A 12,667-nucleotide genomic window follows, 5' to 3' on the forward strand; every position below is an offset into this window, starting at 1 on the left:
TTTAAATTAATTCTAATGAAATTACATACAAGGAACTTATTTTTAAAGTGCACTATTTTCTGAAGTAAGAATTGACTTCTTTCTTTGTATCTCTTCTCAAAATGAATTAACTGATTAACTCTGAGGGCACACCATATGTATTTTCTCTCAATACGAGGATCAAAGATGCAACCTTCTTTCCTGGGCACTCTGAGCCTCTTCTCCAAATCTATTATTCACTAAAACATGTAATGAGGGCATTTTTGATTTTCTTTATGTTGATGTGCTTTATGTCTGGCTTTTCTTTTCTTAATAGAGCATTGATATCGCACACAAGAATATGAAACAAGGAAAAATATTTGTGAACAAGGGTGAAGTAGAAGGCAGCAACATAAACAGGAGCCCATATTCTTACTTACAAAACCCAAAAGAAGAACGAGCCAGGTACCAAGTGAGAGAAGCAAGTGAATACCAGCCTCTGGTACCATTGATAAGGAATCAGAATAACTATGGGTTATGCATGCATCCATTAGGATAATGTTCCTAAGTTTAAGTGTACTTCGATTTAATATAGGAAATGTTTTAATGATGTCTTTACGTGAGTGAAATTCAAGCTCCACAAACCCTTAAGCTGTTTCATAATATATGGAACTAATTTCTTTTCTGTTTTCAGGAATTGTTCTGAGATTACATATGTCACTTAGAATGTTCAGTGTAATGTTGGCTCCATCTAGTGAGTTGATACATATTTTGCACAACAATATAAACAACTTTTACCAATACTCAAAAGTTAATTAAGTATATGCAAGATTTCCTAACTATTTAATTATCACAATTGCTTTGCAAAATATTAAATAGAACATAGAACAGTACAGCACAATAACAGGCCCTTCAACGCAAGTTGCCTGTGCTGAACACGTCATATTAAACTAATCCCTTCTGCCTGCACGTGATCCGTATCCCTCTATTCCCTGCAATATTCATGTGCCTATCTAAAAGCCTCTTAAACGTCACTATTATATCTGCTTCCACCACTACTCTTCGCAGTGCATTCCAGGCACCTAACTCTCTGTGTGTAAAAAAAACTTTCCCATGCACATCTTTAGAAGTTCCCCCTCACTTTAAATTTGACACCTCTAGTATTTGACAGTTCTGCCATTGATTACATAAGGATGTACATGTTCCTTTACTTTTTGCTGGAGAACCAAATCAATGTTGATTGATATTTTTTAGCAACCAGGCTGCAGATGGACGCAATCGAACCTATACTCTGAGCAACAGCAGGAGTAAAAACCACATAACAGTCACATTGTTACACTGAACAACCTTGTAAGTTGGCCTGACTCAGGGGCCCTTAAGCAGCAGGCTTGACCCAGTTGTTTGCACTCTTGTCTCTGAGTCAGGAAATTGTGGGCTCAAGTTGTATTGCACAGATTTCAACATATAATTTCGTCTGACACTGAAGTAGATTGGGAGTGCTACATTGTTAGAGGGTTTGTTTTTCAGAACACATGTTAAACCAGTAGCTCATCTGCCCTCTTTGCATTCCTTCGCACTACTTCATGGGGGCCAGGAAAGTTTTTCTCAATATTACCTCAACCAATATCACTGAAACAGGTACGGTTTACAATACTTGATGGTATATTGGCTTTACCAGTGTAAATGTAAACTTGCTCCAGAACCAGCCATGTCTCAAGACAAGCTGTTCCGGTGCAATGACACTGACATCAATGGAAAATTCCCCAGGTACATTCTGTCCACTAAAAGACAATTCCAAAATGGCTATTGATATGTCGTCAGTCTACTCTGAATCATCAGTAATAGGGTCATCAACCATGCTATCAAGCAGCAGTTCTTCAATAAACTGCCTAGCTTGGCCTGAACATGCAGAATAATATGGATTGAATTTCAAAAGTGAAAGTGACTGCTGTTGATATCAAAGCAGCAGTTGACTAAGTGTGACGAGAAAGAGTCCTCATAAAACAGAAATCAATGGGAGTCAGAGACAACTCTCCACCATTGGAATCACACGCTGCACAAAGAAAGCTGTTTGTGGTTGTTGGAGCCAATCATCTCAGCCCAAATTTGTTGCTGTACAAGTCCTCAGAGTAGAGTACTAGGCTCAGCTGTCACATCAGCAAACTTCCATTTACCATCACATCTGAAGTGGGAATATTTACTGAAGATTTAGAATTGTTCAATACCTTTCATTCCTTCATAGAAAATGAAGCAGTTTACGACCATATGCAGCAAGACCTGGTTAATGTTCAGACTTGGGTTGATACGTGCATGCAACAAAAGTGCCAGGCAATGACCATAGATTAATAGAGTAATACAGAATGGAAACAGGCCCTTTGGCCCAACTCATCCATGCAGACCAAGGTGCCCACCTAAGCTGGTCCTATTTGTTCATGTTTGGCCCATATCCCTCTAAAACCTTTCTATCCATATACTTATCCAAATGTCTTTTAAATGTCATTATTGTACCCGCCTCAACTACTTTATCTGGCAATCTCCAGCAAGAGTCTGGCCAACTATCCTTGAAATTCAATTACATTACCATCACTGTCTCACCTACCCCCCCCCCCCCCCAACCCATAAATGTCATGGAGGGGATCACCATTGACTAGAACGCTAACTGGATTAGCCGCATAAATTTATTGCAAGACTAGATCAAAGGTTGGGTATCCTGTGGAGAGGAGTTCATTGCATCCTCAAAGCCTATCCACTATCAAGAAGGCAGAAACCTGGGGGCTCATGGAACACTCTCCACTTGACTGATGAGTTTGGCTGCAACAACTCAGAGTTTGACACCATTCAAGACTATGTAATATACCATCTACACCTTAATAGTCACTGCCTTCTCATTGGCGTTCTGTGGTTGCAATGTGTACTATTTAATAACTTACAAAAGCTCCTTTGACAGCTCCTCCAAAATCCACGGACTCTATCACATTAAAAACATTGGGAATGCCTTGGAAGACATCTACGTCCAAGTTCCTGTCACGATCACACAGCATTCTGACTTGAACATGCATTACTGTTCCTTCATTGCTAGGAGAGACCCTTGAAGCACCCTGCCTAATAGCATTGTGGGATAGCCTTCTCCACAAGGTGACTTACTGCCTTAAGTATAATTAGGGGTGCACAGTGAATGTTGGCCTAACCAGTGAGAGAGCCATGTTTATACATAAATATTTTTTTTATATTCAATTTCAAGATCTATGCATCTCCAGCAAAACCAGCGGTTTTTTCCTATCTCTAACTGCCCTTGAGAAGGTGGTGGTGAGGCTTCACAGTGAGCACAATGTTTGTTGTGGACTCGGGGCCAAAGGGCCTGTTTCTGTGCTGTATCTCCCTATGACTCCTAATTGCAGTCCTTCTGTTGAAGATACTCCCACAGTGCTGCTGGGTAAAGAGTTACAGAGTACAGAGGCAATGAAGGACCAGCGATATACTTTCAAGTCAGGATGGTGTGTAACTTGGAGGGGAAATCTGCAAGGTGGTGGTGTTCCCATGCAACTGCTGCCCTTAACCTCCTTGGTAGCAGAGGATATGGGTTTGGAAGGTGCTGTTAGGGTTGAAGGTGTAAGTCCAGTCTATCTTGTAGAAGGTACACACTGCAGCCACTGTGCACTAGTGGTGGAGGGAATGAACATTTAGGTGGTTTAATGGGATGCCAAACAAGTGGGCTGCTTTGACCTGGATGGGTTAGAGCTATTGGAGAGTTGTTTGTACTGCACTCATTCAGGCAAGTGGAGGGTGTTCTATCACACACCTGATTTCAGCCTGCAGACTGAGGAAAGGCCTTGGGGTGTCAGGTGGTGAATCATTCAGTGTAGGACTCTGACCTGTTCTGGCTGGTCCCACTTCAGCTTCTGGTCAATGTTGACCTCAGGATATTGATTGAGCAGACTTGGCGATGCCAGTGTACGTCAAGGGGAAGTGGTTAGATTTTCTCTTGCTGGAGATGGTGTTGCCCAGCACTTTTGTGGCGCAAATGTTACATGCTGTTAATCAGCCTATGTCTGAATGTTGTTGAGGTTTTGCTGAGGATTTGCAAATGGAATTGAACATTGTGCAATCATCACCAAACATCCCCGTTGATGACCTTACAATGGAAGGAAAGTGAAGCAACTGAAGGTGATTGGACCTAGGACTCCGCCCTGTGGAACTCCTTCAGTGATGTTCTGGGGCCACTGACTTCAGCCTTATCAGGGTGTCTTGATGCCGCATTCAGACAAGTGCTGCCTTGACATTAAAGGCTGTCACTCTCTAGAATTCAGCTCTTTGGTCCATGTTTAGACAAGGCTGTGATGAGGTGTGCAGTCCAGTGGTTCTGAAGAAATCTAAACTGGATATCAGTGAGTTTGTGCTGCTTGATAGCACTGTGGGTGATAGTTTCTATCACTTTCATGATGATTAAGAGTAGACTGATTGAGGGGCACTGGTCTGAATTGGATTTGCCCTGCTTATTTATGAATGGGACATACCTGGGTAATTTTCTATATTGTTGGATAGATGCCAGACCTGTAACTGCATTGGAATAGCTTGACAATTGCTAGTCTGGAGCACAGATCTCCTGTATTACAACTGGGATGTTTGATTCTGTAGTCTTCTAATAATGTTATCATGGACAGATGCATCTGTCGCAATGTTTGTTTTAGTTTATTTTTGTCGTGTAAGTTGTATATAATTTATATTAATTTAAGTTGATGTTAACCTGTGTTTGTAATGTACTGTGTACTCTGCTGCTGCAAAAAGCTAACTTTTATACCCTGGGTGTATATGCCTGTAACAGTAAACTGAAACTTGTGATAAGGAGATTGGTGATGAGAAGGTCAAGTGGATTAATCCTTCATGTTGCTTCATTCACGACCAGCTGTAAACCCTTCAGCACTTGGCCAGCATGGCTTGTAGTCATGCTACCAAGCCACCCTTGGTGATGGCATTAAAGTCCCCTACTCAGTGCATTCTTTCTTTGCCACTTTCAGAGTCTCTTCCAAGTGTTATTCAACATGAAGGAACACTGATTCATCATTGGAGGGAGTGGTGGGGGTGGAGGGGTTGGAAGTAATCATCAGGAGGTTTCCTTGCCATCTTTGACCTGAAACCATGAGATTAAATGGGATCTGGAGTCAATGTTGAGAATTTCTAGTAGCGTTCCTTCCCACCTGTATATCGCTCCCCACACTCACTGCCAACTGTCTACCACTGTGCTGCCATCTGGAATTGCTGTGCTCTGTCGATGGGCCAGCTTGTGTCTAGGGATTGTGCTAGAGGAGTCTGGCACGGTGTCTGTGAAGCTTAATTCTATGAGTATGATTATGTCAGGTTGTTGCTTTGGCTAGTCTGCGGGGTGGCTCTCCCCATTTCAACACTAATCACCATTTGTTTGATAGGACGACTTTGTAAAGTCGGCTAGGAGAGCAGTGACTTTGCCATGTCTGGTGCCTAGGTTGATGCTAGGTGCTCTGCCTAGTTATATTGCTTCCCTATTTAACTGTTGCTGTAATGGTACCACTTGGTGGCCACTCCAGAGGCTATTTAAAAGCCAGCCATGTGGCTAGATCCAGAGTAACTTGTAGACCAGTATCCTCCTCTGAAGGACCTTTCTGAATCAGATGACAATCTGGTGGATCTTTTTTGTTCATGGTTATCATTACCAAGACTAATGGTGTTTTTTTCCCCCCCTAAATTCCAGATTATTCCCCAAATTTAAATTCCACAGCTGCCATGATGACATTTGAACTCTGGTCTCCGGATCACTTGTCTGTTAATTCGAGTGCAGCACAACCGTTGTGCCCTCATGCTTATGGGGACTTGTTGTGCATAAGTTGGCTGCTGTGTTTTCTGCATTGCAACACCAACTACATTTGGAAGTATTTGGTTGTGAAAGGAGTGATATATGTGTGTGCCTTTCTTTCTCATTGCTGTTTGTGGAAATCCACTGGCACAGAATGGTTAGCATGTTAACTTAAGGTGACAAATAATTGGCTGTTTCAAAATGATAAAGTGCTTTCCCTTGAACTGTATACTGGAGCACTGGTGTATTTCATCATTCTGCTGCACAATGTCTTCCCTTATCTAATGTGAGTCCCGAATCTGTTCACTGAAAATTGTGGCACCTGTAGTACAAAGTGTTCTAGCAAGTTGTTCCAGGATCTTCATCACTGCCTTCATGTACTCACTCCATGCTGCCTGGGGAACCTTATGACCTGGCATCACAGCTTGCACTGTTCCTTTTATTCACAAGGAGTAAATTTTTCTGCCAGTGCTTTCCAAGCTCACTTCAGTTTGTTGCGCCTCTCTCAGATTCTTTTAGGCTTTCCTGACATTCTTGACAGTAGCTTTAATTTTCAGAGGTGCCGCGCAAATGTAAACTGCACTGCTTATGAGTAGTTTGACTCAATTGAAATGGCAGTAAGCTTTTGCCACAGCTGCTTCCCAGCTCGTTCAGGATTCAATGGTCTCAAGAATTAACTGCCAATGATTTGCAGGGTATAAGGTGGGGGGCAAAAACCTTTTAAGTTTTTTTCTGTAGAAGGACTCAGAATAAAGTGATATTTTAAATTTTGAGTTGCATGATTGCTAATTCAAATATTGTTATTGGATATTTAAATACTGTTGTTTTTACAGGTACAAATCAAATACAGACAAAGAATTAGTCCTTCTCAAAATGGTGGATCTGGATGGGCAAGGCATTGGAGTTCTCAGGTACAGGACCCTTGCACTTTATTCACAAGATCACAAGACAAGGGAGCAGAAGTAGGCCATTCGGCCCATCGAGTCTGCTCCAAGGAAAAGGGAATAAAGAAATGAGAAATTGGGGGGGGGGGGCGCAAAAAAAAACACTATTCTAACCCCAATTTCCGGCCTTATTCCCATGTCCCTTGATACCCCGACTATTTAGATATCTATCTATCTATCTATCTCTTCCTTAAACGCCTCCAATGATCTGGCCTCCACTGCTGTACATGGCAAGGAATTCCACAAATTCACCAGCTTCTGGCTAAAGAAATTTCTCCTCATCTCTGTATTAAACCTGTACCCTCTAATTCTAAGATAGTGCCCTCTGGTCCTGGACTCACCCACCAAGGGAAACAGCCCAGCCACATCTGCTCTGTCCAGTCCTTTCAACATTATAAATGTCTCTGAGGTCCCCTCTCATTCTTCTGCACTCCAGTGAGTACAGTCCAAGAGCCGACAAACGCTGATCATAAGTAAGCCCTTTCATTCCGGGAATCATCCTCGTAAATCTCCTCTGAACCCTCTCCAACGTCAGCACATCTTTCCTAAGATATGGGGCCCAAAACTGTGCACAGTATTTCCAAATGAGGCCTCACTAGTGCCCTGTACAGCCTCATCAAGACTTTCTTACTTTTATACACTATACCTCTCGAAATGAATGCCAACATAGCATTCGCTTTTTTTTACCACCGATCCGACCTGGTGGTTAACTTTTAAGGTATCCTGCACGAGTACCCCCAAGTCCCTTTGTACTTCTTACTTTGAATTTTCTCTCCTTCTAGATAATAATCTGCCCGTTTATTTCTGTTTCCAAGGTGTACAACTGCACACTTCTCAACATTGAATCTCATTTGCCATTTCCTTGCCCATTCTCCTAAACGATCTAGGCCTCTCTGCAACCTTCCTGTCTCCTCAATACTCCCTACTCCTCCACCTATCTGGGTGTCATCCGCAAACGTAGCCACAAAACCATTTACTCCATCATCCAAATCGTTAACGTACAAGGTAAAAAGAAGCGTCCCCAACACCGACCCCTGCGGAACACCACTAGTAACCGGTAGCCAACCAGAACGAGATCCTTTTATTCCCACCCTTTGCTTCCTGCCAACCAGGCAATGCTCCACCCATTCTGTTGTCCTACCTGTAATTCCATGACCTCTCATCTTATTAATCAGTCTCTTATGTGGCACCTTGTCAAAGGCCTTTTGAAAGTCTAAATACACAACATCTACTGCCTCTCCCTTAGCCACCCTACCTGTGATTTCTTCAAAAAAACTCCAATAGGGTGGTCAGGCAGGATCTTCCCTTCATGAAACCATGTTGGCTAGGACCTATCTTGCCTTGCACCTCTAGGTATTCCATAACCTCATCCTTGAGGATCGATTCCAATAACTTTCCCACCACTGATGTCAGACTAATAGGTCTGTAATTTCCTTTATGCTGCCTCCCACCTTTCTTATACAGCGGAACTACATTTGCGACCCTCCAGTCCTCCAGAACCATGCCAGAGTCTATCGATTCCTGGAAAATTATCACCAATGCCTCTGCTATCTCTAAAGCCACCTCCTTTAGAACCTGGGGATGCACCTCATCTGGTCCGGGAGACTTATCAGTCTTTAGCCCATTTAGTTTTCCTAGCACCTTCTCTCTAGTAATCTTAACTGAATTCGGTTCCATTCTGTGAGACCCCTGACTAACTGGTATATTGCTGATGTCCTCCACAGTGAAGACCAATGCAAAATACTCATTTAGTTCTTCTACCATCTCTTTATCATCCATTATAATCTCTCCCGCACGGTTATCAATTGGTCCTATATCAACCCGTGTCTGTCTTTTACTCCTTATATATTTTAAAAAACTCTTAGTATCCTTATGAATGTTGTCCGCCAACTTCCTTTCATAATTCAGCTTTTCTTTCCTAACGACCTTCTTAGTTTCTTTCTGCGGGTTTTTAAAAGTTTCCCAGTCTTCTGTTTTCCCACTAATTTTTGCTTCCTTGTATGCCCTCCCTTTTGCTTTTATTTTAGCCTTCACCTCTCTCGTTATCCACATTTGTGCCTTTTTTCCATTCAAAACCTTTTTTCTTGGAATATATCTATCCTGCGTTTTCCTTATTTCTTGTAGAAATTCTTTCCATTTCTGCTCTGCGGCCCCTCCAGCTAGCTTACTCTTCCAATCAATTTGGGCCAACTCCTCTCTCATACCACTGTAATTTCCTTTGTTCCACTGAAATATCGATACACCAGTTATCAGCTTCTCCTTCTCAAATTTGAAACTGAACTCAATCATATTGTGATCACTAGTTCCCAATGTTTCCTTTACCTTTAGTTCCCTAATCACCCCCGTTTCATTACACAGCACCCAATCCAAAACAGCTGATCCCCTGGTGGGCTCATCAACAAGTTGTTCCAAAAAACCGTCCCATAGACATTCCACAAACTCTCTCTCCTGAGATCTACTGCCTTGCTGGATTTCCCAGTCCACCTTCATATTAAAATCCCCATAATTATCTTCACATTGCCACGCAGGCAACCTTTTTCTATTTCAAACTGCAACTTATGGTCCACTTCCTGACTGCTATTAGGGGGCCTATATATAACTGCTACTATTGTCCTTTTACCCTTGCTATTTCTTAGCTCCACCCATAAGGATTCTGCCTCTTCTGACCCAATGTCCTTCCTTTCTATTGATTTTACATCATTACTAACCATCATGGCCACACGTCCCCCTCTGCCTACCCACCTATCCTTCCTATACACTTGTGTACCCCGGACATCCAGTTTCCAATCACATCCGTCATAAAGCCATGACTCAGTGATTGCCACAATGTCGTATTTATTACCCTGTAGTTGTGCCACTAGGTCATCTACTTTATTCCTAATGCTACGTGCATTTAAATATAGTACATTTAGTCCAGTATCTGCTATTGATTTTGTTGTACTTCTATTGTTCAGCAAATTATCCTGACTTCTCACCTGCCTGTCCTTCTTGCCATCCTCACTGCACACTGTCTTGGACTTGTTTCTATAAACTTCTTCCCTTACCTTAACATCTTGTATCCTAATATCTTGGTTTCCATCCCCCTGCCAGATTAGTTTACACCCTCCCCAACAGCTAAATTAAACATTCCCGCCAGGATATTGGACCCTTTGGAGTTTAGGTGCCACCCATCCTGTGTGAATAGGTCATGCCTCCCCCAAAAAAAGGTTCCAATGATCCAGAAATCTGAAGCCCTGCCCCCTGCACCAGCCACTCAGCCACACATTCATCTGCCAGAGCTGTCTATTCTTTCTACCATTGGCACGTGGCACAGGTAGTAATCCTGAAATTACCACCCTTGAGGTCCTACTTCTCAAGTCTCTCCCTAACTCCTTGTATTTCTCCCTCAGGACCTCTTTTTTTTCTACCTACTTTTTTTTTTATTTACAGCGTGGTAGCAGGCCCTTCCAGCCCAACGAATCCGCGCCGCCCATTTTAAACCCCGAGTTAACTTACCCGTATGTCTTTGGAATGTGGGAGGAAACCAGAGCACCCGGCGGAAACCCACACAGACACGGGAGAATGCACAAATTCCTTATAGACAGTGATGGGAATCAAACCCTGATTGCTGGCGCTGTAATAGCATCGCGCTAACCGCTACGCTACCATGCCGCCTGCACTGCTCTTTCTCTGTAACTGCAACATTATATTCTGCATTCTGTTTTTCTTTTTACTATCTTGATGCACTTATTTATGTATGGCATGATCTGCCTGGATGGCATGGAAACAAAAGATTTTCTCTGTATCTCAGTGCACATGACAATAATAAACCAATTACCAATAATTGTGCAATGAGCTGGCCAGTTGTTCAGATGATTACAGCAATAACGATTTGAAAGATCGAGTCAGCATGTTGGCCTGTGAACAAAACTAAGCAGATTAGTTTGCACGAAATTATACTATTAGTTTTGTTTTTAGCTTAGCTCAGCAGTGTGATTCAAGACTTCTGTCTGGTTTAATATGTGGTGATTTGCCAGTGAAGTACTGAGGGAGTGCCAGTTGTTGGAAAGTCTGTTTTCAGATGAGACATTTGATTGAGCTCTTGTGATTATGAACATAAAATGTCCCATAGCACTAATCAAAGAGTAGAGTGTTTTTCGGGTATCCTGACCAAAGTTCATCCCTTAACAATCACCATCAAGACAATCTAGCTGGTCTTGCATTTCATTACTGTCGCATCTGCTCTCAAGATGAGGCCTTCCATTCCAGGACATCTGAAATGTCCCCCTTTTTCGGGAAACGTGGTTTCCCTTCTATCGTGGTTGACAGAGCCCTTTCTTGCATTTCCTTTGTATTGCAGACATCTTCTCTCACCCCACTTCCCTCCAGACAGGACAGTTCCCCTAGTCCTCACCTTTCATCCTACTAGCCTCTGCACCTAGCACATCATTCTTCATCATTTCCACCAGCTGTAATGAGATCCCACCACTAGCCACATCTTCTCCTCCACACTCCTTTCTGCAAAGACCACTCCCTCTGTGACCCCCTAGTCTGCTCATCCCTCCAAGCCTAGAGCTTCATCTGTGCAAAAGGGTTGTTGTCTACACATCAGCAACTGTTTCCATCATGGGCCTACTGCCACAGATTTCATTGGCCTGGGGCCCAAGGTGCTGGCTGCTACTTGATACCCTGTTGCCAACTTTCCAGAAACCAAGGTCTTGATTGGTGGGAGGGCAGGGTGTCTGGAGGTCAGGTCTATGGGGGAGTCTGGAGAATTGAGGTAGGTGTTAGGTGCAGTGCCTATTAAACATTGAGGTCCCAGAGTACAGGCTAGTAGCTAAGGTTGTTCCATTATTCAAGAAGGGAAATAGGGATAATCCTGGAAACTATAGACCAATAGGTCTCTCATCAGGGAAGCTATTGGAGAGGATTCTTAGGGATAGTGTTTATGAGCATTTGGAAAACCATAGCCTATATAATTGGGGACAGTCAGCATGGCTTTGAGTGGGGTAAGTCATGTCTTACTAACTTGATTAAGTTTTAGGAGGAGGTGATGAAGGTGATTGATAAACATACAGAAGTGGATGTTGTCTATATGGATTTTAGTAAGGCATTTGACAAGGTCCATCATGGTAGGCTCATCCAGAAGATGAAGATGCATGAGATCCACGGGGACTTGGCCATTTGGATTCAGAATTAGCTTGCCCTTAGGAGACAGAGGGTAGTGGTTGATGGGACTTATTCTGGTTGGAGGATCATGACTAGTAGTGTTCTGCAAGGATCCATTATGGGGTGTCTGCTGTTTGTAACATACAGTATATAAATGACCTGGATAAAAATGTGGATGGGTGGTTTGGTAAGTTTGTAGACAAGACAGAGGTTGTTGGTGGTGTGGGTAGTGTAGAAGTTTGCCAAAGGATACAGTGGGATATAGATCAGTTGCAGATATGGGCAAAGAAATGGCAGGTGGAGTTTAATCCGGCCAAATGTAAGGTGTTGCACTTTGGGAAATCAAATGTAAAGGGACAGTACACTGTTGATGGCAAGTACTTTAACAGTGTTGATGTACAGAGGGATCTTGTGGTCCAAGTCCATAGCTCCCTGAAAGTGGCTGCTCAGGTTGATAGAGTGGTTAAGGCAGCATGTGGCATGCTTGCCTTTATTAGCTGAGGCATTGAGTTCAAGAGTTGGGATGTTATGTTGCAGCTTTATAAAGCTCTGGTTAGGCCGCATCTGAAGTATTGCATTCAGTTCTGGTCGCCCCATTATAAGAAGGATGTGGAGACTTTGGAGACGGTGCAAAAGGGGTTTACCAGGATGCTGCCTGGATTAGATGACATTTGCTATAAAGTCAAGTTGGACGAACTTGGGTTGTTTTGTCTGGAGTGGCGGAGGCTGAGGGGAGTCCTGATAGAGGTTTATAGGATTATGAGAGGGATAGATGGAGCAGACAGCTGGT

General features: G+C 42.9%; 1 protein-coding gene across 1 annotated transcript in view; it reads left to right on the top strand.

The window, feature by feature from the left end:
• asah2 (N-acylsphingosine amidohydrolase 2) overlaps positions 1–12,667 on the top strand; it is a 90,283-nt gene that overhangs the window by 25,343 nt on the left and 52,273 nt on the right. Inside the window, exons 6-7 of the mRNA XM_052027516.1 lie at positions 296–423; positions 6,619–6,696. Of these exons, the coding sequence (XP_051883476.1) occupies positions 296–423; positions 6,619–6,696 (206 nt within the window). The remainder of the gene's footprint in view (positions 1–295; positions 424–6,618; positions 6,697–12,667) is intronic.

Source organism: Pristis pectinata, chromosome 12 (assembly GCF_009764475.1).
Source record: "Pristis pectinata isolate sPriPec2 chromosome 12, sPriPec2.1.pri, whole genome shotgun sequence".
Lineage (NCBI taxonomy): Eukaryota > Metazoa > Chordata > Chondrichthyes > Rhinopristiformes > Pristidae > Pristis > Pristis pectinata.